Source organism: Tarenaya hassleriana, unplaced genomic scaffold, assembly GCF_000463585.1.
Source record: "Tarenaya hassleriana unplaced genomic scaffold, ASM46358v1 Cleome1, whole genome shotgun sequence".
NCBI lineage: Eukaryota > Viridiplantae > Streptophyta > Magnoliopsida > Brassicales > Cleomaceae > Tarenaya > Tarenaya hassleriana.
Genome location: NW_010960187.1, coordinates 2951119 through 2977278, shown reverse-complemented (window position 1 = coordinate 2977278; position 26160 = coordinate 2951119). Strand labels below are relative to the sequence as shown.

Here is a 26160-nt window from a genome sequence, read left to right as displayed (position 1 = left end):
TTGTGCGGCGGCGCCGGTGGTTGTCGCGTCGATCTCGGCGGTGGGTTGTCGGGAAGTTTCGTTTTTATGAGGTTTTTACAACAAGTTCAACAATTCTCTTCCGTCTGCGAGGACGAAAACAACGACGACAACGCGAGATTAGGATCTGATAATCATAACAACGACAAGGTAAAACATATTATTAATAAAAGAGATTATAGAAGAGATAATCACGATTCTTGTTTCATGGCGGATCAAGAAGAGCCAAGAACTAATTATGGGTCAAGCTCCAAGGACAAGACCAGCAACAACGGCGACACCACTAACCCTAACACCAACTCCGGTACCGATATTAACACCCATGACGAGATAAAAGAAGAAGGCTGGCTCCGGCTAGGCATAAGCGGCCAAACCAGTGAGGCCAAACCGGATGAGAAAACCGGCCTTGATCACCTCAGTGTTGATCATCAAGCCGATCCGACAGCTGTGAGAGAAGATTCAATGCTACAGCTTAACCTTTTGACTGGCGGTTCGAGCAGATTCCCCGGTCAAGAAGACGTTCCACTTGCAACGTTGCCTCTTGCCAACACCAGTTTTAGGATTGGACCGTCTTTGTCGCATCAATATCATCATCATCAAGCCGGAGGGATGATGAGTCGGGTTATGTTTCGGACAGGACGTGAAGAAATGCTCGATTCTTGGACAGCGTTTAGACCGCCTTTTGTTCCGCAGAATCTAACGCCGTCTCCTTCCTTGATGATGCCATTGATGGGTTCTTACTTCACTCCTTCGACGATTCAGCCGCCATTAATGGGGACGTCGAGTTACACCGACGTTTCGCCCAGTCCAATTAGATCGAGTTTTAGAGTCATCGAACCTCCGAGGAGACCTCATTCCGGCCTTTGGTTCGTCCTTCAAGCTTCACAAAACCAGTAAGTTCAAACAAAATATTTGTTATTATCTTCAAGATTTCGATTCTTGGTTCTTGATCGGATCAGAGATTAACTGTTGATCCGTGGGCGCCTTAAAGAATCTATTCACTCGGTTTCTTTTTTGTTTTCCCCTTCGTTCGTGAACATTTCAAGGGCTAGAGAGCCGTTTTTGCCTCAGATACCGAAGAGCTACTTGAGAATCAAGTGAGTACATTTTGGTTAACTAATGTACCATTATTGTTCGTCTTAATCTCTTGGACCGTTAATTTATATGATGACAACATTTTTTTTCTGCTCAAAAGTTGATTTCGCTTTTTTTTTTTCTTGGATCGGTAGGGACGGCGGGATGACGGTTCGACTGTTGATGAAATATTTGGTGAACAAGTTGCAATTGGAGCACGAATCCGAGGTACATATTTTCCATCTCACTTCACTTCCCTTTTACTTTATTTCACAGTTTCCATGCACATTAATTGCTTGCCGTAGCTGCAAACCCTTCATGCATGAAATATATTTGATATATAATAAGATGATATCGAATATATATACAACTCGAAACATTTAAAAAAAAAATGCAAGAGTGAATTGAACATGCGGATGGGGTTGGTGTAAGGAAAGTGACAGGAACGTGGGAACTAAGTTTCATTGTCTCCATGTTCATTAGGTCACAAGTACATGTCTCGCTAGGTATGGCTGTTTTGTTCTTTTATCCCCTAATATTAGTATTTTTTTTTGTCTTGTTTGGGAGATTAATCATTGATTTGCATAATCAGGGGAATCTAACTGATAAACGGTCGGACCATTTGTGTCTGATTCTGCTATCAGTTTTTAATTAAAGTCAGTATGCGATGGTTGCGTTGCATGTATATGCCATATATATATATCTATATATGTATGTGTGCTAGTAGGTACACTTCTGTTTGTATATGGCAATGCCACCTACCGATCTATACATATACGACATATATTTTATATATATGTGTGTGTGTGTGTGTGAAAAGGAAAGAAATGGCTTATTTCCTTTTTTAATATAAGATGTATGGGGTTAGAGTTTTAGGACATTGAAACAATTATAGGAAAGAATCTCTAGTATGCCTGCATGCATTAGAAATCTTTTAGAAATTAACAATCTTTTCAAACTCAAAAAAGTATATATATATACACACACACACACATTCACAACCCTTCGTATACATATGCAAATATACAAAGCTAGATATGGACTGCCATGCGTGTGATAGTCTTTATCAGATAAAGATATCGTCTTTTCAAATTATAAATGCATAAAATATCGAAAATCTAGCAAGAAATGATGCCCCCTCCACATATAAACGAACAAAGATGATGATGACGAGTTCAAAATAGTACTTCATATATATACACACACACACATATATATATATATATATATATATATATATATATTCAGGTCTTCAAGTTTAAACGCATCGATCGAGAACTTGGGCAATTTTCCATAGGATTCATCCCAGTCACTGTCAAGTCGTTATCAAACGCGACTGAGACGTGTAACGACAAAATCAAAACACATTTCATGGTTATAAGATTTCAACGTGCATTATGTATATGTACGTGTGTGTATATATGTGTATAATGCCATAACTAGTAATGATCTCAAATGATGGATATGATAAAAGTGGTTTGACATTTGCACGATAACTAGTTTTATAATCTTATGATTAGAATTCACAAACAAAAAGTCTAATTCTCCATCGCAGAGTAAAAAATAAATTGGATTCCCGAAAATTTTCATGCTTCTGGAGCAAACTTTCATCATTGGTATGTGTGCATTTGTGAGCATAATACACATATATAACTTTTGTAATCCCCGCGTGTGCATGTATATATATATATATATATATATATATATATAATGATTTAAAATATTTGATGTCTCTTTTGTGTGCCAAGGGTCATTCTTTTAGTTTTATAACATATATATATACACACACATATAATATGTATGTGTGTAGCATCCATAATCATTACTGTTTTAACGTAAATATCTTCCACGATCGGGTCTTCTGTTTAATAATCACCAAAAAAAAAAATGAATTACGGTTTTGAATAATTAGATGAGTCAGCAATATCCTCTTCTTTTTGTTTTCTCTTCCGAAATCTTTGAAAGCCATACACGTAAATGTCGAGGAGATAATGGTTAAACCATATAAATATTAATATTAAATAATACACACAGATATGTACACACACATGACAAATATATTTATAGAACTAATGTATAATACATACTCTTTTGTCTAGTTATATTTAAAATAGTAGTTAGAAAAAAAAACAGTCTTTCTTTTGGAGAAATTAACCATATATATACACAAACACACACGCACGCACAAAATATTTATGGTCAATATTATTAAATATAAAAGATACGTTTGGTTGTTAGCATGTTGTCGTGAACAAACATTCCATTTGAAGGTTTTTAATATTAATTAAAACATAATTAAGTTCTTTAACAGAAAAATAAAAATAAAACATAATTAAGTTGGAGCCTATAGATTGAAATGTAGTGCTTAGGTCAACCCTTAATTATGTTTGTTTAAAAATTCATTAATCAATCAACTAAATTTGTTGTTTTGTCTCATTAAGCCATGCCATAACGTATGCCAGATTACAATATTATTGCATATATTATTTGCAGCCAATATAATTAAATCTATTAATGTATCTGTCTGTTTACTCTCTCTACATATGCATGTATATGGATATACTATTTATCAGCTGGAAACCAGCTGTCTCCTAGTTCTCGTATACAAGTAAGAAATAAAATAAAAAGTATGATATATTAATCAAATAAATAATTACTTAAATGTTTGTTATACGAATATGTTATAATTATTCAATACTGTACGTGAGTCATTTTTTTTTTCAATTTCTAACATTATCGGTAGTTAACAAAACCGCCAAATGGATCATATAAACATTAATGGTCAATTTGGTCGGTCTTACAGTTGAAAACAATTATAAACAATATATATAATATCATATACCCACTAGAGAAATATATGTTTGAGGATTTTTAAAATGCTTTTGATCGATAATATACGCTTTTGGAGTAAATATAAAACTTAATTTTTTATGCAATTTTTTTTTTCGAAGGGCTTCTTATGTTTGCAAGGGTTCAACGTGTGTGTGTATATATATATATAAACATATGCATGTATGTTTTATATAATGAACATAGTAATGGAATGGGTATTTAATTTATGTATGTATAAAGATTTTTATGTGGGGCATAGACATCAACAGAGAATAATAAAATCTTATTGCAATGATTATGGAGCCATAATCTGACTTCGTGGAGGCAATGTTCTTTCCTCCGGCCATCTTTTGTCTTTCTCCACCTTCTTAAGTTTGCTTTGACTTTTAAGAACGTAAGAAAACAAAAAGCCTAAAAGCCTAAAAACACATATAAATAAAAAATTAAAACGAAAAAAAATACAAAGAAAAAGGAAAATAAAAAAAAAATCTTATTATTATTATTATTATTATTATTATTATTTCCAATTTTGTTTTGAAAATTGTCTCTGCTTTTCCTGAATTTCAATGTGGAATCTGAATTTACTGCGTACATAAAAAAAGCTTAGACGTCGTGCATCGTCATGCTTACGTACGAGGGGTCGTCTTCTTCTTCTTTATTTTTTTTTTCTAAAAAAAAAAAACAAAGTAAATGGCCCATCATATCATTCCCCAAAATGCTACACTTTTCTAAAACCCTAATGTCATCTTTATTGTCCTATTCATCCAACCGCATATAATTACTCTTGTTTATGTACATAGCCAGAAAGCATGCGTGCATGATGCACATAGGTAGATTTATACTATAAGAAATCATGAAAGTTTCTGTGTGTATAATTAGCTTTAACGCCTATGCAGGCCAATATGTATTTTTTGGTACTACTAAAAATTTCTTTTAATTAACCTGTAATGATAAGTTGGTATCTGTATAAGAACTTTAAATAATAATAATAATAATAATAATAAAAGATAAAATGCATTTTACGTCGTGGGGGAACAATGCATGAAGTTGATTTCAACAGCAGAATCATTCAAATTTGTTGAAAGAAAGAAGAAGAAAAAATTACTAAGCACTAAGGACATAAAGGGACCATGACCGTGTTAGTGAATTCTATGCAAGCAAAATTTTATATACATGACCGTGAATTTAATTATGGCATCTTCTTATTTAATATATATATATATATATATATATATGTATATATTGTTTTGTTCTTTTTTTGTTCTGCTTCTGCGTGTTTGATTTTAACCCCTATTCCGTTTGATTTTCGTAAAAATTGATTTATTGCAATTATTATTATTATTTTATTTTCGTAATCATATTTGTTAATTATATTATTGGTGTTCTCGTTGTTGATGGTTCCATATTTTTTTTGAAAATGGGGAATCTCTTAGAAGCAAAGTGGAGACGACATAACTACGGGTTTCATTTTCACACATTTAGTGACGAAGACTTAAAAACTTTCATATGTACTCTAAAAAATAATAATTATTATTATTATAAAAGCTAATTCCTTCAATTTTACAAAGATATATCACATGCATGCGGACTTTGATCACAAGTGCTTTTCTTATAATTAACCTAATCTATATTTGGTTATACATATTAATCTCTTTTATTTGTTTTGGAACAATGGTTAACTATATATAATTATAATTAATCTTGTATTTTTGTTGTTTGGTGTGAAAATGGAAATGATTTTTTTTATAAAAAAAACAATTAAGCAGATAGAGATAAGATGCAGAGGACAGCAACTCGAGCCAGTGTTGACACTGCAACATGTGAGAGACACGATTTGGAGATCATCTGCCGCAATACAAGACATTAACTCTTCCTCTCACTTCGCTTTGCTTCCAAGCTCGTCAACCTCTCATCATCTCATGGTCCTTCATTATGGTAGGAGCCTTTTTTAATTATTATTTTCATTTTATTTATCATCAAAAAATGACATCCATTATTAACACCCCCCACCTTCTTCAATTGTTTATTACCTCCTTTTTTTTTGTTCGATTTTTGTTTTTTTTTATAAAAAAAAATGAATTGAGTATCTAATCTAATAGGCGAATACCCCGATCGGTGATTATTGTTGGATCATGGGGTGTTGAATAACGTTAATGCAGAAATGGTGAGTGAGTATTTAAATAATTGCTATTGCAAATTACCATGCGGCCTTCGGACATATTGTCGCGGTGTTGTTGTTTTTGGGCCACAAGCGTTGTCGTTAAAGCCCACTCTGAGCCCAACTAAATTAAACGGGCCCATTTAGCCCCTCGTCACTGAATTCAATTCGATAATTAATAAACATTAAAGGGAGTATTTTTTTTTTTGGGTAAAAACGGCATTTTATATTTCATAAAATCCGGTTTTACCGGTGTAACCTCGAAAATCAATCAATTTTTTTTTTGTTGATCGGATATTCTGTACCAAGCTCTAGACTAATAGCGGAATCGAAAACCACCCATGTGATTTAGATCATACGTTTTTCTCCCAAACTTGAGGTTCGAACTCGGGATAGAGGCGTTTCATCGTTGAAAAACCTAAGTTTGGATCAAATCAATCAACTTGGATAGAAAGAAATATAAATACCAAGCGGCAAACAGCATATAAAATAGAAAATTATACCATGATTCATCAGCTTGTCCCTGGATCCTGATCAAAGCCCAAACCAATTCCACAGCTGAAAGTGAACAAGCTCTTCTACAAATAGGATGTCTTGACTGACTTAACAGACATCTTTCAAGAGAACGAAAGCTCAGTCCCCGGAAAACGGCTCCGATCGATGGAACCATCGGGCAAAATACCCGAGTCTAGGCTTCCATCTCGGTCCCCTCGGTTCTTTTATAGGTGAATCGAATCAGGGGTCTATCAGATTTCAATTTCCTCTTCAAAAGATTCATCTGACCAGGGAGTGGGTTCTTCCTCGAGCCAGACGAAACACTGAATCTAAAGGGTTTGTTTCTGGAAGACAAGTCTGTCACATTGCAGTAGAATTCAAACTTTCAAGATGTCTATATAGATACCTAAGAGCAGCAATCAAATTTTGAACACTGAAACAGCTGATTGAAGCATTACCACATATATATATATATATCCAGTGGTTTGCAGGTACGATTGTACAGTCAGAAACGTTATAAGCCGAAAGGAAAAGGAGTGATCAGAGAACCTATCGTCTCAGACAAGGCATTTATACAAGCAAAACTCGGCCATCAATCTTTGGTTCTCATTAGTTCCCGGAGATAAGAACAGAGCTAAGTAACAGACACCCATGTCGGAGACAACGATGACAGTGACGCAAGAGGGGGAGGAAAACTTACGATAACCCTCGTCGGAGCTTTTCAATGGCGGCGTAAAGTTTCCGCCTTGACCCAACTGCTGATATCCCCATATCTTTAAGGTCCTCCAATGTCAGCATCGGAAGAACCTCATCGTCGACCTCATGAATCTCGAAAACCGGGGCGTATCTGCTCAACCCTAACTCGATCAACCAAGACATCACTCCCTCGTTATTATTGCCTCTCGAATCCGATTCCCTCGGATTGTAATCCAGTTCGTTGTTCGAAACCCTAGCCCGACCCAGATCAGGATTCGATCTCCGTTGTCCGTTCCAGACATCGAGAGGCTCGTTGTTGAGGGACTGAACAGGGCTGTCATAGTCGGGATCGAAATTCCTAAAGCCATCTTCTCCTTCTTCCCGACTGTTAGATCCTTCGTTGTCGGGTTTGGCCGACGACGAGACCCAATTGGATCTCACCTGCCTCGTGGTCCCTCTCCTCGCCTTGGCTTTCCTGTACCCGAAATCGAGGCCGTCGCGTCCATTGTCGTTCTGATTGTTCCTCTCCTCTGGCGGCTCCCGTGCGTGGGGGTGATCGAATCTGTTGCCGTTGACGAGATTGGTGATCGAACGGGCCTTGACGGATGACTTGGAAGACGAAGGATCCTTGTGGTTTCTCCATGGAGGGAAGTTCTGCGGCTTCGTCCGTCGGACATGGGAGTCGTAAGAGAGAGCGGCGGGTTGGTCTCCGATGTCGCCCAAACGGACGCTGGGGCGGCGATTTCGCTTCGGGGGCGGCGGAGGCAACGCCGGAATCGAAGCGGCGGAGATGACAGGGAGAGGGGCTTCCGATGATTGGTGAGGAACTGCGTCCATTTACTACGGCAGTCAGTGTGGGGACTGAGTAGTGAACGTGCGAGTTACCGAGCAAGGTCTTGTTGGGCGGATCGGTGTTATCCGGATTGATGTGACAAGATTCGCTCTATCACCGTGAAGCCCGTCTAGCTCAGTTGGTAGAGCGCAAGGCTCTTAACCTTGTGGTCGTGGGTTCGAGCCCCAGCGTTTACATTTTTCTAAGGTATTTTTTTACCCTATTTCGAAACATGTACTTTCAAATATGGCACATGAATCGGCCCGATTCAATCGAGTACCCGAAAATTGGATATTTATTTATCGACGTAGCAAATATGGGTTGGATGATAACGGTAACCTGTGTTTCATTTCCAGGTTCGGATGTTAGCCGACAAAAACCCGCATCCACGGGTATTCGTTTCATCTCCAGTATCTACGATGATCCTAATGATTAGGATTTCATCGTGTTCCGACGCCTCGTCTTTGTCCCGTATGAGTCTCCGTCCGACACCTCGTCTCATCTCTAATGTCGCCTTTTTTCTTTTTTCTTACCCCATCCCTCGAGCATTCGAGATGCTCACGATATCCAAATCTCAGATATACAAACGATACGAATATGGGGACGGATTTAGATTCCTGAAACTGAAAAACACGAATTTGGAATCGAATATCCCAAAATCACGGATACCCGACAACATCCTATGACTAGATCGCACTATTCAAGCATGTCTAGAATCCTATGGTATTGCATTATCCACACCACGTTTGACAATATATACAAGCAGGTTCAAGTATGGTTCCGACAGAGATCACCAGTAATCGTTGCAAGAGCATTGTCCTTGCCGGAAATGGTGGAATCTCCTCGAATCCCGAACGATGATTTCTCGACCTGTTACCGAAGAAACGCGTTTCGCAAACTCATGGCAATCACTGCACGCCCGGAGATTCTTGAACACCCTTATAGGGGCATCACCTGTCACCGATATCAGCCCGAAAGCGATGGCGAGTCGCTCGCTATGATCAAGAAGTTGCTCTCTCCTCTCGGGGAAACCACACCGAAACCCGTCACCTTTCCCGAAATCATCGAACTCCTTCAGCTTCGCATAGATCTGCTCGGTTTTCGGGTGGTGTTTATCGCCCACGATGAACCGATGGCACCTACCATTGATACTAATCCAACTACAGCTAAGCTCCTTCTTTAGTTTCCTCTCGGCCATTAACTTTCTCATCTCGGCAGCTTCTTCCCACATCCCGGCCGCTGCATAGAGATTGAACGGTAGAATATATCCTGCGGTATCTTTTGGGTCAAGCCGTCGAAGTTCTTCACCCACAACTTTCCCGAGCTCTAGATTCTTATGAGTCCAACACCCACTTAGAAGACATTTCCAACTCATTGCGTCAGGTTCAAAAGGCATGCCCTTCATAAACTCGAAAGCTTCATCTAATTTCCCAGCACGAGCATATACATCGATCACACAATCGTAGTGGTCGATGGTTGGACCGACATTGTATTTACTAAGCATCGTCTCCAAATAATTCCTGGCTTCTCCAATGAGACCTGCATGACTGCAAGCTGTTAAAACCGCGATAAATGTAACTCCATTCGGATTTATACCACAACCCACCATCTTCTCGAACAAACTCAGTGCTTCGTAGGCATTTCCATAGTAAGCTTGGCCCGATATAAATGCTGTCCAGGCGACAGTATCGGGTCTATCTATTGATTCGAAGGCTTCACGGGCATAGTCTAATCTGCCACATTTCGAGTACATTGTAATCAAAGCGCTCTTACCATGTAGAGATCGGATTAGACCTCGTTTTATCGCATCTGCATGAACTTGAGCGCCGGTATTGCAATCTGCACATGATGAACATGCTTGGAATATGCTAGTGTAAGTGAAAGAATTAAGAACCATATCCTCGTTTCTTAAAGACTTGAAGATGTTAATCGCCTCCTCGAATTGACCCACTTGGCAGTATCCTGAGATTATCGAGCTCCAGGAAACATCGTTCGGTTCATGAATTGCTCCGAATGCACGAATTGCTGACTCAAAGTTTCCGCATTTGTTGTAGAAATCAACTAGCGGGGTTCCAACCGAAGCATCAGACTCAATCCCGAGCTTAGCCACACGGGCATGCACTTGTCTCCCGAGACTAAACTCTTCCAAAGAGGCGCATGCCTTGAGAACAATTGAAAACACGAATCCGTCCAATTCGATACCTTCCCTTATCGAATCCAGAAACAGTTCTAAAGCATATCTCTCTCTTCCAGCTTGAGTATAACCCACCATTAAACCCGTCCAAGCTACTGGTTTCTTTACTACCATCTGGTCGAACACTAGCTTCGCACCAGCTAACCAACCACATTTCACATACATGTTCAAGATCCCTGTCTCGATAGAGGCATTGCTACTCAACCCAGATCGTATAACATGGGCGTGAACTTGCTTACCGATGTCCAAAACAGAAGGGTTTGTCAAGGATTTCAAGAGTGTTGTATAAACGGAAGAACTCAATTTGCTTCTTGACTCCATGATTCTCGTGAACAAGCAAAGAGATTTATCCAACAAACCATGTTCCGCGTAAGCAGACATCATTGTAACTATGCAAGAAACCGCGTTTCTGTGGGGCATTTCGTCAAACACTCTCTGTGCTTCTTCTAAGCTCCCGCACTCACAGTACATCCGCAGAATACAGTTCTGAAGAAACCCAGATGGATTTTCCATAGTTCTTCGCATATGGTCATGCAAGAATCTCCCATCAGGTAGAGATTTCAATTCTCTGGAAGTCTCCAGTAGACATTCGTAAGAACGCGGGCTGATGGAGACACCAGCCTTGTCCAGTTCCTTGAAAAACTCAAACGCCTCCTTCAGCTTCCCTTGCCTCGACAACGAAACCAAATGCAAATTCTCGACTTGACCTTGCTTATGCGAGATTTTTGCAGAAGAATCTCTCCGTTTGAGCGAAACCCATGACGGAATCTGATCGAAGTTGGCATTCTTTCCCAACCGGATTTGAGAATTTACATCGAAGGCAGACGAACTTGAGGAATTGCACGAGGGGTTCAGACAAACGATCGCCATTGTCGAAGCAAAAAAAATACGAACTTTTCTGAATTTTTGGAGATCGTAAAGAGTGAGAAGCGGCTGAAGAAGCGGAGTTTTTTTGACAGCAACAGAACATAAGTGTCGCAAAACGACAATGTTTTATAGTTCACAAATTTCAAGAACGGCCTATTTTGGTGTCCCCTCGATACGATATTTTGTCCAAAATGATTTGCGCGACTTCTCCTCCACTTTCCTAAATCTGTCGAAACAACCAAACCCGACGTCTCCTCCAATGGCGGCGATTAGGGTTCGATACCTTAACCATGCACCTTCCTCAAGGTGGTCGCATTCCCTCCACCGGAACTCGCCCTCGCCTCTGCTCTCTCCGAATCGCGTAGGATTCGCCGCGTTTGGGTCTCGGGAGCTCTATCCCGCCGTTGGAGATGTATGCAGACGCACGCGTTTGAGCTTGAGGAGCTGCAGAGGAGCTGTTCGAGCGGTGTTGGAGGAGAGCAAGACGGAGACGAAAGCAGAGACGGAGGATGAAGAGAAGGGTTTCACGTGCGTGATGAAGTTCGGTGGATCGTCATTGGCGTCAGCGGAGAGGATGAAGGAGGTGGCCGATCTGATTCTGAGTTTCCCTGAAGAACGGCCCGTGGTTGTCCTGTCTGCAATGGGGAAAACCACCAACAATCTCCTCCTTGTAATGCTGAAATCTTCTTACTTTGATCAATTTCTTCTACGTTCAATTGTTATGAACCAGACAGGAACCTGGGGTAGTCTGCATTTGGATGAATCTTACGTATCGCTGCATATATTTATAAGAAATTCATTGTTGCTCGTGAAGGCGGGGGAGAAGGCTGTAAGCTGTGGTGTTTCTCGTGCATCTGAGATAGAGGAGTTGGTCATTATAAAGGAATTGCATCTCAGGTTCTTGTTTTGTGGAACCATGGCTAATTAGCTTGTTTGACTGCATCTTTTATGGGTTCTGATTACAAATCTGCTTGTTGTTTCAGGACTGTGAAAGAACTCGGGGTTGACTCGTCTGTTGTTTCGTGTAAAGACTGCTTCTTTTGCATAAAACTCTGTTCTTTAATCTTGCTAGGCTTTGACACCCGTGTAATATAGTTTAAAGTTTCATTCTTTGCGCTTTTTTCTGTGCTTATATCGTTCGTTTGTTTCGTTTGTGGTGAGTTGGTGCCATTTGAGTTTATGTGCATTGCATTTTCTGATAAAATTTTCAGCCTTTTTGGAAGAATTGGAGCAACTCCTGAAAGGCATAGCCATGATGAAGGAGTTGACACTAAGAACCAGAGATTACCTGGTCTCCTTTGGAGAGTGCATGTCTACGAGGATCTTTGCAGCATATCTCAACAAAATCGGTGCCAAGGCCCGTCAAGTACGTTACCACTATGATTTGAGTCATTTCTCTACTCAACATCTCGTGTAGATTTGTTCACTCGCCTTTGGATTTGCAAACAGAGCTAAACAGATTACCGACCCATGATTTTTTTTTGCAGTATGATGCGTTTGATATCGGTTTCATAACAACCGATGATTTCACAAATGCGGATATCTTGGAAGCAACTTACCCAGCTGTTTCCAAGAGATTATATGATGACTGGATCAGCGATCCTGTTATTCCTGTTGTAACCGGTTTCCTCGGGAAGGTATATCGCTAGAAGTTGACCCAACTACACATTATACCCGGGAATTTCTTTTTCATACTTTTCTTGCCAATGTGATAGGATTTGGAACCCTATCATTTCCGTTTCTTTTGGAGTCCGGATAATAAAATGCCAAAGCCTATATTGTCTATCACAATGTTCCGTTCAATTACAGGGCTGGAAAACTTGCGCCGTTACTACGTTGGGTAGGGGCGGCAGTGATTTGACTGCAACGACGATTGGTAAAGCCTTGGGTTTGCGAGAGATTCAGGTCAGTCGTTACGCTTGGATTCAGTATGGTGTTGAATTCGGCTTGTGTTTAATATTTTTTTTTCATTGAAACAGGTCTGGAAGGATGTTGATGGTGTTTTAACCTGTGACCCGACTATTTATAAACGGGCTGTACCAGTTCCGTATCTAACATTCGATGAAGCTGCCGAGCTTGCTTATTTTGGCGCACAGGTATTGCACCCACAGTCCATGAGGCCAGCAAGAGAAGGCGATATCCCCGTTAGGGTTAAGAATTCTTACAACCCTAAAGCTCCCGGAACTATTATCACTAAAGCAAGAGACATGACTGAGGTATTGTCTCCAAAATTTCGTGTTTTATTTGCTATGTTTATGTGAGAAAGGTAACACTTTAACGGGAAACTCGAATATTTGTTTCTTCCCCCCGTCACAGACTGTTCTTACGAGCATAGTTTTGAAACGCAATGTGACCATGCTGGATATAGTTAGCACCCGAATGCTTGGTCAGGTCGGTTTTCTTGCAAAGGTAAGAGCCCACGCTTCTTACACCGTTTTCTAGCGTCGGTAGTAATTTTTTCTAATGTCGATATTTAACAGATCCTTCCTATCTTGTTTTCTTGGATCAGGTATTTTCAATATTTGAAGAACTGGGCATTTCCGTGGATGTTGTCGCCACTAGTGAAGTCAGTCTATCTCTGACATTGGACCCGTCGAAACTATGGAGCAGAGAACTGATTCAACAGGCAAGAAAGCCATTCTTATATCTCCACAAACTTAAGATCGTCCGAGAAATGCACCATTTGTAGACAAAAAAAAAACTTTTTTTTTCCTTGTTCTAGGAGCTTGATCATGTGGTTGAAGAGCTGGAAAAAATTGCGGTGGTGAATCTCCTACGAAGAAGAGCAATCATCTCTCTCATCGGGAACGTTCAACACTCCTCGCTAATTCTTGAGAAGGTTATTTAGTAATTTCCATCCCGCCCCAATCACTTCCAAAGCCTCTCTTACAAAGAAAGATCCTGTCTTTCTGCCTTTCTCTCGCCTAACTGTTTTCGCTCTTTTTCAGGCATTTCATGTTCTTCGGACAAAAGGTGTCAATGTCCAGATGATATCACAAGGAGCATCAAAGGTTGTTAATACCCACAACACAACACTGTTTTATCGCAACACTTTCTTTCTGTCGCTACCCGACCCGAATGAGTTCCGGTTCTGTTTTATGCAGGTGAATATTTCCCTAATAGTAAACGAGGACGAGGCTGAAAGATGCATCGAGGCCCTTCATCAATCCTTCTTCGAAAGCAACGATCTTTCCGAGTTATTGGTAAAACCCGGATATGGCAATGGTTCACATATTACGACGGTTCAACTAGAAAATTGAATCTGTCCCCTAATGGCTTCTGCATCATCATTTTTGTGAGGTGTTTCTCAGCAAGTTCGTTTCTCGCTGAGCCTTCATCGTGTTGTGCTAACATGTACGTGCCTGTTTACATTGGGCGAGAACTGAATGCCGTTTTGCATTCGTGCAAGCGGAATGCGTGCCGTTTTGCATTTAAAAAAACCTTGGGTTTTGTAGGTGTGATGTGATGCACAAGGAACTGACATTGTACTTCACATTCAGAACCATTTCATTGTAACATTTGCATCAATAATCTTACCAAAGGCATTGCTACAAAACGTATTGTGTTACAAACGATATAAACAACAGATGCTTATATGTTCTAACTGGTTTTCTTGAGTGTGGAAACTTGTAGGATAGGAGTGGACACGTGTCGGGTATTGAACCTCGGTCTCGCCTCTCGGGTTTTTTGGACGGACTATGGTGCAATGAGGATTCGGATATCTATATAATCTCTGGCCGAAAAGCAGTTAGTCTGCGAGCGAAAAACCCGAAAAACTCCTCTCCTATCCGCTCGACTGTAGATACATGTACTCATCGGTTGAAACCCGAACCCAATCCAGTTCTTGTCATCGCGATGTATCCATACTCGTGTTCCTCATTAGACAGATTGAGAATTTGGACAGCAAATGTCAAGAAACCAAACGTCCATTAAGACAAAAGATTAACAAACTTTACAAACAGAACAAAAGTAAAAGCTTAAGACTGACCGTGTCAATATACACACATCGCGTTACATTACATTACACCGAGTAACAACACATCAACATCAACTCCACAATCAGGAAAAAAAAAACACACACACAGGCAGAGATGGTTACATTGATTTCAGTGACATAACTTAAGGTGCAAGCAATCTGGGGTGACATACCATGTGGAGCAAGCAAAGGTGCAAAAGCTTGAACGGAAATAGCTTTAGATGAGAAAGCACAAGAGAGAGGCTCTTACCATATAACCTCAACTATGTTTTCTGCCATCTCTAACAAAAACCCGATTCAACCCTGATGGATCGATTATATACCGAGATCTTAAAACTCGGAAACATTAACAGTATCAGCAAACATGCTTCGTGGTTTTACCCGTTTGATTCTGACAGAAGAGAAAGCACTTCTGTGTCGGTAAACTTGCACTCTGCTGCTATGTCTAGAGGGGATTTGCCTTCTCCGTCCACAGCTTGCGGATCTGCTCCCCTGCAAATTCACCCATAATACGTTTTAAAATTATATGGCCATTTCAAAGTAAAGATCAATGGGTGGATACAGGTCGAGAACCCGAGATTTCCAGGGTACCTAACCCAAATATCTCGGGTTGTATGCCTCGTTACCTGACCTTGTACCTGTGGATTCGAGTACCCGGACTTGAATACCCAATAGACAATATCTGGGTATCGGCGAGATACCCAAACGTAAATATTTCCAACAATTTTCAATCAAATTTTCAAGTAAACATCCATTACAAATTCATCTGAAGCCAATCCAGAACATATTTACATCCAAAACCTATGCAAAGTCCACCAAAACTCAACCTAAATCTAACCAACACTTACCACTTATAACCATTAAAAAGAATATATATAAAATGGCATTTCCGTAAATACCTTTAAACCCTAAAGGTAACAGGCTAGTTTTGTGTTATCCCTGGATACCCAGATGTGTATCTCGGACTCATACCCCAACCCGAATTTTCGGGTTTTCTAGAACTATTACCCGGTCTCATGTCTCATCTACCCGGGTACCCGAAATTTGGACGATATGTGGCACAAATGAGAAAACAAGTCACCTGGCGAGAAGTAATCTTGCCAAAGCAGCTTTGCTTCCGAGAATACAACAGTGGAGCGGTGTTTGACCACTTGAATCCGTGGCGTTTATATTTGCACCGCACTGCAGTAGAAGTTCAACCATCCCGATATCCGCCTTTTCACACGCGCAGTGGAGCAACGAACATCCGTTGAAATCTTCGGAGCTTTGGCCCTCGCTAGCCTCGGGAATATTCGAAGAGCTATTGCTGGAGGATCTATCCAATAAGTCACCCCTTAATCTGAACAAACCATCCTCATGATTCTTTGTTCGAGGCTCTGGTATTAACATCACTTTGGCAAGCGTTAACGAAGCATTAGAAGATGGTCGGTTATACACGTGATTCACATCCGCTTCACCATTTACGATAAGCCTGTATACAGCTTTCTTGTCATTAGCACATACCGCCTCCCGAATTTGTTGAGCAACTGACCGAGGGAATTCGCAGTCTCTTGGTTTCCGGACAAAAAGCTTTTCAGCATACTGAAAGGTTAATGGCATATGATAGAGGTTAACGAATTCCGAAAGAAACAATCTAGTGGGGAAATATGAACACAAACAGTAGTTATGAAAGTTTAAACCTTAGCATGTATGTACTTCTCCTTTATAGAGATCGAATCAGCATAGTTGGGCTTGCCAAGAATTCGGGGCTTATCAGATCTGCACAAACTTTGCGAATAAAATAATGAATACTTACTAACCACTAATACTTGGGCTAAGAGAGCAGTCGTCTCAATCACGAATGAAGTGTTTACCCGGTGAAGCCCAGTTCGACTCGGGCGCTCCTTGAATGAAGTAGTTCCTCCCAGACCGAGTTTGCAAAAGTATTGCCGAGAGCCTGGAACAAACTTATAACGGAAGGCTCCCACACTCTCACGTCAAGCATAAGTGACCGAATCTGTGGCAGTAGCCGAAATGCAAGAGCATATCTTTCATGACATGGGGTTTGTTGAAAGTAGAAAGTTAAGGAATCTAACCATTCTAGTTCAGATTCAGAATCTTTATCAAACCGTGGCGATCTATATAACGCTAGGTGAAACCATAAGGCCCTGACAAAACCCAACTTTCTTACGGGTTCTTCTTAGTTATAAACTTATAAAACATCCATACGTTTTCTAAGAAAAAAGTTTACCTTGGATATGTGCACACCAAGATTACGGTGCACACCGGAACACTCGATGCAGACAAGAACACCGAGATTTAAGGAGGCCCAGTCTGGTTCTGGAGCTCCACAATCTGCGCATTTGTCATTCCCACAGACTTTCCGCAAAACGTCAATGAGCTTCTCGCCCTTTAAAATGGATCGTTGCGGCTGAAAACTTCTCGATGGTCGTTCATGGTGGTGTCCAGCAAAGCCCCTATCACATGCATATTCTTCGGTGGCAATATGATCATATTCGGAACTTTCATATGAGCTACTCTCACTAGCAGACCGATGGTGACCACTTCCCATGGGACTACCGGGAAGACACTGAAATGCAACCAGAAGGGGAGTCATCAAAATCGGATAATTATCAATCGCAACGTCATGCAAAAAGGGTTTTAAGTAATCATAATACTCACCCTCTCAGGGACCTGAGAGCTGAGTAACGAGGCAATAACCCCGGTGATCTTTTCTATCCAATCCATTTGATCGAGTGCACTCTCTGCCTGCACTGACAAGCATAAGCTAACATCGAGTAAAAGATACCAACAGTGACCAGCAGAATGCAAAAGCCAAAAGGTTTAAGCAGCAACAAGTAATCCAAGTCATACCTGCAAAGTGTAACTTTTCGAAGGTGAAATGATTCTGAAACAAAACCTCAGATCCGACTGATCAGCATCGACTTTGATCGTCGACGTAAGCAAGTTGACCGTGTGACGGGCAACAGATTTCTCGTCATGTACTCCACCATGATTATTAGAAGACAGCCACCTACTCAGAAGTCCAGACCCAAGCTCCGAGCTATTTCTCTGCCCAGAAAGCTGGTTGCCCGAACTCTGAACAATAACGGAGAAAATCTTAGCTAAACTATAAACTTTAACTCTTTAATACAGAAGTTATATCCATCCCTTCAGCTTTTGTGACAAATTAAATGTAAAGACAAAATGCGGCACTCACAGATGGTTTGCTACACTGCTTGCGGTAATAATACAGCATTCCCCGACTATCAAGAACAAAAAACCGCCTTTTCCAGTCTCCTCTCAGATTTGAAGACCGTTTTGAGAGATACCCTTGTCGTATCGTTTGAACCTGAAGTACCGAGGCACCGAGAAACATCAATAACCGTCTCAGGAATCATGGCTCTTTCGTACGTGAGAAAATTCTTTACTAGACCTTGCCCTTTGCAGCAGATTGCATCACCGCTTCTATCATTTTGTGGGAACTTCTACCGATGGTTTGTATGCCATCTCCATTTGGAGATCCATTAGAGCCATTCGAAAACCACCTACTCTCTCGATCGACCTGCCTTTTGTATTCCTGCATCTTCTCGTTAAGAACTGCCTGTTCGTAGTTTGATCTTTCCCTGGATTGCTGCGCGTAAGTCAAAACCTGCCACCGATGGGAAAAAAAGCTCATTGGTATAAATATGTTCCAGAAGGAAATTCTCTAAAGATTAAATTTTAATAGAACTAGTTTGAGGAGGCACCTGATTGATATATGGCTCCATCTGATGCAGTAACTCGTACCCCTGAAAGCAACCGTATTTAGATTAGGCACAAACATTGTTATCACACTCGAGGACATTCAGAAGGAACCCTACAACACTTACCTGTTTGAAGTAACGGAGATGTGCATCCATTGTCCCGCTGACTGCTTCAAGAAATTCGAACCTTTTCTTGGCTTCGACGTTTGAAAGAGCAGTCACCTGAGCACGGCAAAGAGCGGAAAGAAAGTTTATTCCAACCAGGGCATGAAAATGACCGGAATATAGAGACGTAAGGAAACAAACAATCAAGATCAAACAAAGAACCGTACCAGGTTGAACCGAGCCTGCTCAAACGCAGATCTTGCAGTATGAAGTTCCTGATATTGTCACATATGTATTAGTGACAAATCACAGAGATTATATATATATATATATACACATTTGAGAAATGATGAAATTGAGTAATCCATGCACCATACCCGTTCTAAAGCAGCAGCCACATCACTTCTCGTACCTTTCCTCAAAGATAGAAACCTTTCACGGGCCTAAGGCATGATTGTGGAAGGGAATCCATCAATTTCTCAATACACAATTCACCGCATAGACATGCTATATCGGTTCAAAACAGAACTATAAGGAGCCTTCCAAATTATGCAATATGATTCCTAATTGTTAACGCTGACATAAAAGTGAACAGGTAAGGTGTCTTTAGGTTTCTATGCAGCCTCCACAACACAATGGAGTTCATCATCATCATCATATCGTGTGCCTTCTCAGTAGCTAGTACTCACTTAAGCAAATGGGAATCAATTATCTTTTACAAACCTGTTCTAGCTAGCCCAAGACATGGCAACATAGTAAACGAAAACGTAAAACAAACCTGGTCATAGATAAGGCTTGCCTTGTCGAAACGCTTCCGAGCTTCCTGCAGTAAGAAATAATCTTTCAAGATTAGGAAGAGCCACAATTAATGGCAAGAAGAAAGCAAGCAAAGATGTACCTTGACATCATGCAAGTCAATGTTGGCAAACTGGAGCAATCGGTCATTCAATATATTCTCCACCTGAACATAAGAAGTTTGCCAAATATTAAAAACCAGAATCGACGAAATCTTCCGAACTAGAGATTCAGGCAATTCTTAAGGGAAAAATGAAAATGAAAAAGAAAAACAGCAGCTAGAACATAAATCAAATTCTGTATACCTGTGACCGAAGAACTTCCTTATAAGTTCCAATTTCTCTCAATGCGATCGTAAATTTGGTCATTACTGGTCCTGTGCAGCCAAGAAAGTGTCAATCAACATTTTTGGCAAGCCTACCTTCATTTCAAAGTTTCAACTATAAACCATTTCCACCAAGTGAAGCCATTCCATATCGAAAAGAAAGAGAGAAGAGGAATATGGCATCTCTCCATGTGATTTTATGTAGGTGATTGTTTGTTAGGAATTTCCACATGCTAACAAAGGGTCATACCTCCAAATGCGACGCTTATTGGATCGTTATGCCCTCCACCAAATGTTTCGAGGGCGCTTGCAAAAGCAATGTCTCCATCATACCCCTCACCAAGACCTTCACTGCCAGAGGAATATGCATTCAAATTCCATTATCAGGTATGTCCTAATGACTCTTTATGGGAGAAGAAACCCGAAATGCACAAGAAAAATCAAGAGAGACAAGCTAAAAATTTAAAAGCATACGTGTATTTACGACATCCTTTGTAGAACCTGAGACTTCTTTCCCGCAATATTTCAGCACTTTCCTCCAAGCTTTGTAACTGTATCCGACAAAAAAAAAAACTGTCAATGTGTATGGTTTCTGGCGAGCCAAACCTCGTGCAACAAAGCCAGACAAGCACAAGCTCAAGACAGACGGATTCTTTTTCAAGAATTGCAAGGCAAAAGTACATCAATGGAAGGGGAATAGACAACGAAACACAAGCAATCCGAAAAAGACACAAAAGGTTTATGTTTTAGGCTCTTAAACGCACAACGAAACCCAAACATCTGTGAATCAGATCCATAGCTTTTTCACAGTTCACTCAAACCTGTGACTGATCCACAAGCTGAAACATGAACAAGCTGCAAAACTAATATTTCTAAATTAAGTTCTTACAAGCAAACAAATTCAGAAGAGTGCCAATCGAACACCAACTGAAACATCGAATGGAGTTCACAGTTTTAAGAGAGACGGAAGCAAAGATCTCAACTAGCAGTTGGCTAGTTTCTGCATATAAATGTCAGGGAAAACCTAAAATTCCGAAGTCTACCAAACCTCAATGGCTCCAAATTTGCATCTATTCAACTGGAAAAGTGATCAATCATTCCCTAATATTACACAAATCAACAAAAACATGTCAAACACACCAAGACAAACACAGACGGACAAATCCAAGGTACAAAAAGACGATGAGACAGAACCTGTTTGCGAAACATAGGAGAGTCGTCAAGCTTCGCGAAAGGCATTTTGAGTGCGAACCCACTTCCTCTTCTTCGCAACAAACAGCAATTACCATCACACGGTGACCAGAAAACTAAACCACTACCATCGCTATCACAGCCGCCATGGATGAGCGCAGAAAAAAGTGAGATCCTCTCCTTAAGCTCAAAAACGTCAGACTCGAACAGATTATCTTCAACTACAGCTTCCCTGTCGGAAGCTCGAATCCTGCTGTCGGATTGGTACTTTCCTTTTTTGGACTGGCTTTTTTCCCCTCAGAGAAATCGAAGAAACAAGAAAACAAGAGATTTTCGGGAGAAGACAAGGAACAAGGAACAAGGAACTCAAGACTGTTCCGTATTAATTCACCCGAAAACGAGACGGTCGATGGAAACTACGTCGTTTTGTTACTGCGGGAAAGTCGAGGGCTTTGGCCGGCGACGGCGTCGTTTTGTGAGTGTACACCTCACACATGAAGCAAAGTGTAAACAGAGGGGGAAAGCGAAGCAAGAGAGGGGGAACAGTGGTCGTCAACCTGAGACTCACGCGCCACGCGCTAGGTCGCGCGTGGCAAAATTATATATATTGTAAGACTAATGGCTCGGAGCGCGTGAGTACACAGGAAGAGGTTTCCTATGGCGTCTTGGAGGATGTGGGACCCAATCTGGGTTTGCCTCTCCATTACTTTTGTTCGGAGAGACAGGGAGGTCAAGTGGGGTGTAAATGATTACTGTTTTTTTTTAATTTTAAAAATATCTGATTGTAAAAATAAAAAAGCGGGAAATAATTGGAACATTTACCGTTCGGCATCTTTTAGAGATTTTCTAATATAGTGAATGATCTGAATATGCTAAATTTGGTATAAAAGGGAACTTTGAAAATTTTAAATCAAGACCTTATATAATTTTAAGAAAACCGATATTTAATTTCCGTTATTTATATTTTACAATTTTTTTAGACCATCAAATTATTATTGTAGTCGTCCTATGTTGGGTTTTTTAATGGTTATAAATTGGGAAATATTTTTGGATTTATTAAGATAAGACACCACATACGATTTAGGTAGAACACAACATGGGCCCATGGGCTCCAATGGGCCCCATCGTGCAATAAACACCGACAATTAAAATACTTGTAAACTTATTAAGCCGTATAATTACACGCTGAATCTAAGCCGAATCTATAGAGTTTATTTTTCACTCATTATGAAAAATGAATCGAATCGAATTCAAAATCTATTAAACCCCTATTATTTATTATAGCATGGGTTATTCTCCACCCAAACTGCTAACGTTGAGAAATATATAAATGGGCCGAAATTGGGCCTCGTAGTTGGGATTTCCCGTCATGCCCCCAGCTCGATATGGAAAGTTTACGAAAATACCCCTATGGAAATTCAAAAACACACCTCTCAATTAAATCCCCCCATCTTGATTCTTGATATCTCGCCACGCGGTTTTTGTCTTGATAAACACATTTTATTTTCTCACAAGTCGAATCGGAAGGAGGAGAGGATTTCTCCGATGGCGTCGCGGGATCCTCCGAGTTGCTATTTGCCCAGATCGCGTCGCTAAAGTCTTCGGATCCATCGCCTTCTCTCACTCGCCGACGTCGTTGTGGACTCTACCGACGGAGATGTGGAGAATCGGGCGTGGAAGCGGGACAAGATCAGCACTCGGTAGTCTGCCTTGGATAGTCTTCGAGCGCTGAGTGGGAAACCCAGGTAACGTACAGGTAGTGTCTCTCGACTGATTCCAGCAACTTCTGAGACCTGATCAGCCTCGTTGTCCGACATCCCTGCAAGGAAGATTTCAGATTTTGATTGGTTTACTTGTAGATCAGAAAACTGAGTGAACTCCTGCAGAATGCGATTGATCTCCTCGATCGATTGGATGTCCCCCTCGGAGAAGATCATAATGTCGTTCGCAAATAACCGGGTTCGAGCAGCGGGTCCCCTGCCGTAAACCTCGACGTCCTTTGAAGTAGCCAACCAATTTCAGACAATGAAACCAGATGGCCGAGGACTTTTGCATTATTGACATGCAAGTATAATTTTTTTATTATGGTTAGAATCCTAAATTTTAATTGCTTTTTTCATTTCATCATCCGAATATTTTTTTTTTTTACTTTTTTCTCTTAAAAGTAGATCATGCATGACACTAATAATCCTTCATGTGTCGGCCACTGATCTCTTCGTCGCCTCTCTGAATTCCAAGTTTAATTATCAATAGCAAAGGAAAACAATGAGTTCGAGCTTTGATTTCAGCGGCAGAGATGTCGACATGAAGGTTCTTGAGGACATGACGACGAATGCAAAGCAAATACAAGACGACATATTGGAGGAGATTGTAACAAGCAACATGAACACAGAATACCTTCGACGGTGATCGGTTTGATAAAGAGCTCTTCAAGAAGAAGGGTCCTGCTGCTAACTACGAGGGTGCAAGGCCTTATATTCAACGTATTTTCGATGGAGAACCCTCAGATATGATTTCAGCTAAACCCATAATGTATATAAACGTTCAGTTTGTATGTGTAATGTGTATTAGTTTTGTTGTTATGAAACTAGTTATTTGGTGCTATAGTTCTGGAACTTCAGGAGGAGGGCAAAAGCCGATGCCTACGAACGACAAGTACTTCAAGAACATGAGATTCTTCTATGATCTCCGCATGCCTGTTATAAGCAAGTATCATTGTTAAGCTTTTGCTTTTCTTATCTCTCGTGGTATGGACTAGGAATCTGAAGTTTGGTGATAGATCCTTTAGAAATTAGCGAATGGGAACCGTGGTGATAACTCTTTTTTTTATCGCATCCTAGGCATGTTGAGGGTGTCGAGCAAGGAAAGGGGATGGTGTTTTTTATTCAGTTATCCAGAAACGAAGAATCCGTGTGGTTTACCAACTATGGCTGCAGCAAGCAGCTACCTAAAGTCTGATTATTTCAAGAGCCGGCGAGCGAACTGGTACTATTCTTACACAAGCCCTTACGAAGTCATCCTTTGTCTAGACAATAAGCAGAGTATGTATTGCCTTTTGCTTTGTGGCCTGGTCTAGAGAAGCCAGGTTTCGGGGGTAGGTTCCATTTTTGCTTCTGGGTTAGTCCGTACGATCAAGTTTCTTGAACAGTATTGGGAAGAACTTTGTTCAAACATTCGATCCGGTCGAGTAAGCGATTGGATCACTGATCTCAGCTGTCGAGACTCTGTGGCTTTAATCCTTGGAGGCCCTCGTCTTGAATTGGCTTACGAGATAGAACAAGAATGCATACAAAAGTCATGGGAAGTTATAATCACTAGACGTTGGCCAAAAACAAAATAATTGAGACTTTAGTTACAGGCTCAATGGCACAATACATTCCAACACTGGAGTTCTACTGCAATGGCTTGCCTCTTGTTTCAATGGGATATGGCTCCTGTGAAACTTTATTCGGGGTGAATCTTGATCCTCTTTGCAAACCTCAGATCGTGTCCTACACAATTATGCCTAACATGTCGTACTTCGAGTTCTTGCCCGTGGACGGAAACCACGACGAAACAGTTGACCTTGTGGACGTGAAACTTGGTCGCTTCTATGAAGTTGTGGTCACAAACTTTTACGGTGAGCTTTTACTTCCCTTACTAATTACATATATTCACATTCTTCTTCTTCTGTAATCAAAATCTCTAATATGTGTTGTTACTATTCTTTTAGGTTTATACCGAAGTAGAGTGGGAGATATCGTACAAGTTACAGGTTTCTACAACAATTCACCGCAATTTAGATTCATACGGAGAGAAAACGTGGTTTTAAGTGTCGATGTAGAGAAAACCACAGAAGAAGATTTCTTTAAAGGGGTGGCTCGAGCAAAGATCATACTCGACTCCGTAGATATCATGCTGATGGATTTCACTAGCTATGCAGATGTCTCTAATGCCCCGGGCCGTTACATTTTTTACATGGAACTCAAGTCGAAAAACGAAGACGGTCATCCAAAGATCGGTGATTCGATACTAACGGATTGTTGCTTTGCAGTAGAAGAATCACTCGATGTTTTTTACAGAAGAATGAGAAGCACAGGTGGATCTGTAGGAGCTCTCGAGATAAGGGCGGTGCAGCCGGGAACATTCGATTCTCTGATGGAGTTTTTCATCTCGCAAGGTGCTTCGGCCGGTCAGTACAAGACGCCGAGAGTGATTAAATCTGCAAAGGCCTTAGGGTTGTTGGTAGATTCTTCAGCCAGAAATCCCCTTCTTATTGATGATTTATTCACTCCTTCCAAATTCATGATTTATTCCATACATTTGGTTGTACTGGTAAATGGCAGTCCGGTTGTTAAGAATATTGTACTGTGTATCCAAATCTGAGTATGAACATATGCAAAGTATATTTTTATTCCGCGTTTAAATCTAAGAGGGGGAGCGATATTCACCCGGATTTTTTTGAATTTTTGGGATACGTAATTAGATCACTAATTCTGATACATTTTCGGATTATAAAAAAATATTGTACGATTCATGGAAGTAATAAAATTTTCTGGTTTTGCCCAACATTTCATATATTGCGTTCTTATCGTTGATGTCATCAAATTTTCTGGTTCGATAGTTTGAATTCTTGATTGACAAACGATTTAGAAACGAGTCTGGTTTGTGAGTTAACTCGTTTTTACCGAGATGGATTGAAAAAATACGAACGAAACACCTCGCGAGTCGGGATATTTTTTTCAAAACAATTATTATTTTTAATATATATATATATATATATAAGAACCTGAGACTTCTTTCCCGCAATATTTCAGCACTTTCCTCCAAGCTTTGTAACTGTATCCGACAAAAAAAAAAACTGTCAATGTGTATGGTTTCTGGCGAGCCAAACCCCG

General features: G+C 40.4%; 5 protein-coding genes, 1 non-coding gene and 1 pseudogene across 8 annotated transcripts; 4 read left to right on the top strand and 3 right to left on the bottom strand.

The window, feature by feature from the left end:
* The first annotated feature begins 25 nt into the window (after positions 1 to 25).
* LOC104807363 lies at positions 26 to 5967 on the top strand. Of its 2 annotated transcripts, none has more exons than XM_010532601.1 (4): positions 26 to 911; positions 1065 to 1115; positions 1248 to 1320; positions 5691 to 5967. In XM_010532601.1, the coding sequence occupies exons 1-4, from the start codon at positions 67 to 69 to the stop codon at positions 5874 to 5876; spliced, it is 1155 nt and encodes a 384-aa protein (XP_010530903.1). In that variant the 5' UTR covers positions 26 to 66; the 3' UTR covers positions 5877 to 5967. The 2 variants fall into 2 exon arrangements, with proteins under 2 accessions (XP_010530903.1, XP_010530894.1); XM_010532592.1 differs by having other exon boundaries at positions 5688 to 5967.
* A 1053-nt stretch (positions 5968 to 7020) lies between these two features.
* Positions 7021 to 8110, bottom strand: LOC104824608 (protein bicaudal C homolog 1-like). Its single transcript, XM_010556704.1, has one exon. It carries the CDS (start codon positions 8108 to 8110, stop codon positions 7274 to 7276), a length of 837 nt encoding a protein of 278 aa, XP_010555006.1. The 3' UTR covers positions 7021 to 7273.
* A 119-nt stretch (positions 8111 to 8229) lies between these two features.
* On the top strand, positions 8230 to 8302 carry TRNAK-CUU. Its single transcript has one exon. It is a non-coding gene; the product is annotated as a tRNA-Lys (tRNA).
* A 401-nt stretch (positions 8303 to 8703) lies between these two features.
* LOC104807337 (pentatricopeptide repeat-containing protein At5g13270, chloroplastic) lies at positions 8704 to 11266 on the bottom strand. Its single transcript, XM_010532563.1, has one exon. The coding sequence runs from the start codon at positions 11167 to 11169 to the stop codon at positions 8896 to 8898; it is 2274 nt and encodes a 757-aa protein (XP_010530865.1). The 5' UTR covers positions 11170 to 11266; the 3' UTR covers positions 8704 to 8895.
* A 63-nt stretch (positions 11267 to 11329) lies between these two features.
* Positions 11330 to 14770, top strand: LOC104807352 (aspartokinase 1, chloroplastic-like). Its single transcript, XM_010532582.2, has 12 exons — positions 11330 to 11836; positions 11981 to 12063; positions 12150 to 12190; positions 12378 to 12532; positions 12654 to 12803; positions 12976 to 13071; positions 13146 to 13382; positions 13483 to 13575; positions 13676 to 13792; positions 13889 to 14005; positions 14115 to 14177; positions 14271 to 14770. Exons 1-12 carry the CDS (start codon positions 11426 to 11428, stop codon positions 14424 to 14426), a joined length of 1719 nt encoding a protein of 572 aa, XP_010530884.1. The 5' UTR covers positions 11330 to 11425; the 3' UTR covers positions 14427 to 14770.
* Positions 14771 to 15131: 361 nt separating this feature from the next.
* LOC104807322 (ADP-ribosylation factor GTPase-activating protein AGD3) lies at positions 15132 to 21735 on the bottom strand. 2 transcript variants are annotated; one of them, XM_010532544.2, is made up of 19 exons: positions 21287 to 21735; positions 20567 to 20643; positions 20343 to 20443; positions 20073 to 20143; positions 19871 to 19933; positions 19751 to 19795; positions 19350 to 19415; positions 19200 to 19247; positions 18994 to 19089; positions 18871 to 18912; positions 18558 to 18773; positions 18342 to 18473; positions 17996 to 18220; positions 17804 to 17890; positions 17373 to 17711; positions 16996 to 17138; positions 16822 to 16909; positions 16224 to 16723; positions 15132 to 15634 (listed from the first exon to the last, which is right to left on the bottom strand). In XM_010532544.2, the coding sequence occupies exons 1-19, from the start codon at positions 21329 to 21331 to the stop codon at positions 15520 to 15522; spliced, it is 2499 nt and encodes an 832-aa protein (XP_010530846.1). In that variant the 5' UTR covers positions 21332 to 21735; the 3' UTR covers positions 15132 to 15519. The 2 variants fall into 2 exon arrangements, with proteins under 2 accessions (XP_010530846.1, XP_010530854.1); XM_010532552.2 differs by having other exon boundaries at positions 16822 to 16900; positions 21287 to 21733.
* Positions 21736 to 23392: 1657 nt separating this feature from the next.
* On the top strand, positions 23393 to 25674 carry LOC104807313 (annotated as a pseudogene).
* The last annotated feature ends 486 nt before the right edge of the window (positions 25675 to 26160 follow it).

What these genes read in the sequence shown, in the direction of transcription:
- LOC104807363 (XM_010532592.1), top strand. Translation starts at nt 67, where the DNA reads ATGAGGTTTTTACAACAAGTTCAACAATTCTCTTCCGTCTGCGAGGAC. An exon ending in CTTCAAGCTTCACAAAACCA is followed by an intron (nt 912 to 1,064) that starts GTAAGTTCAAAC and finishes GAACATTTCAAG; the next exon opens with GGCTAGAGAGCCGTTTTTGC. An exon ending in AAGAGCTACTTGAGAATCAA is followed by an intron (nt 1,116 to 1,247) that starts GTGAGTACATTT and finishes TTGGATCGGTAG; the next exon opens with GGACGGCGGGATGACGGTTC.
- LOC104824608 (XM_010556704.1), bottom strand. Translation starts at nt 8,110, where the DNA reads ATGGACGCAGTTCCTCACCAATCATCGGAAGCCCCTCTCCCTGTCATC.
- LOC104807337 (XM_010532563.1), bottom strand. Translation starts at nt 11,169, where the DNA reads ATGGCGATCGTTTGTCTGAACCCCTCGTGCAATTCCTCAAGTTCGTCT.
- LOC104807352 (XM_010532582.2), top strand. Translation starts at nt 11,426, where the DNA reads ATGGCGGCGATTAGGGTTCGATACCTTAACCATGCACCTTCCTCAAGG. An exon ending in ATAAAGGAATTGCATCTCAG is followed by an intron (nt 12,064 to 12,149) that starts GTTCTTGTTTTG and finishes TTGTTGTTTCAG; the next exon opens with GACTGTGAAAGAACTCGGGG. An exon ending in GCAGAGAACTGATTCAACAG is followed by an intron (nt 13,793 to 13,888) that starts GCAAGAAAGCCA and finishes TCCTTGTTCTAG; the next exon opens with GAGCTTGATCATGTGGTTGA.
- LOC104807322 (XM_010532544.2), bottom strand. Translation starts at nt 21,331, where the DNA reads ATGCCTTTCGCGAAGCTTGACGACTCTCCTATGTTTCGCAAACAG. An exon ending in TTGACTTGCATGATGTCAAG is followed by an intron (nt 19,796 to 19,870) that starts GTACATCTTTGC and finishes TTCTTACTGCAG; the next exon opens with GAAGCTCGGAAGCGTTTCGA. An exon ending in TGGCTGCTGCTTTAGAACGG is followed by an intron (nt 19,248 to 19,349) that starts GTATGGTGCATG and finishes TGACAATATCAG; the next exon opens with GAACTTCATACTGCAAGATC.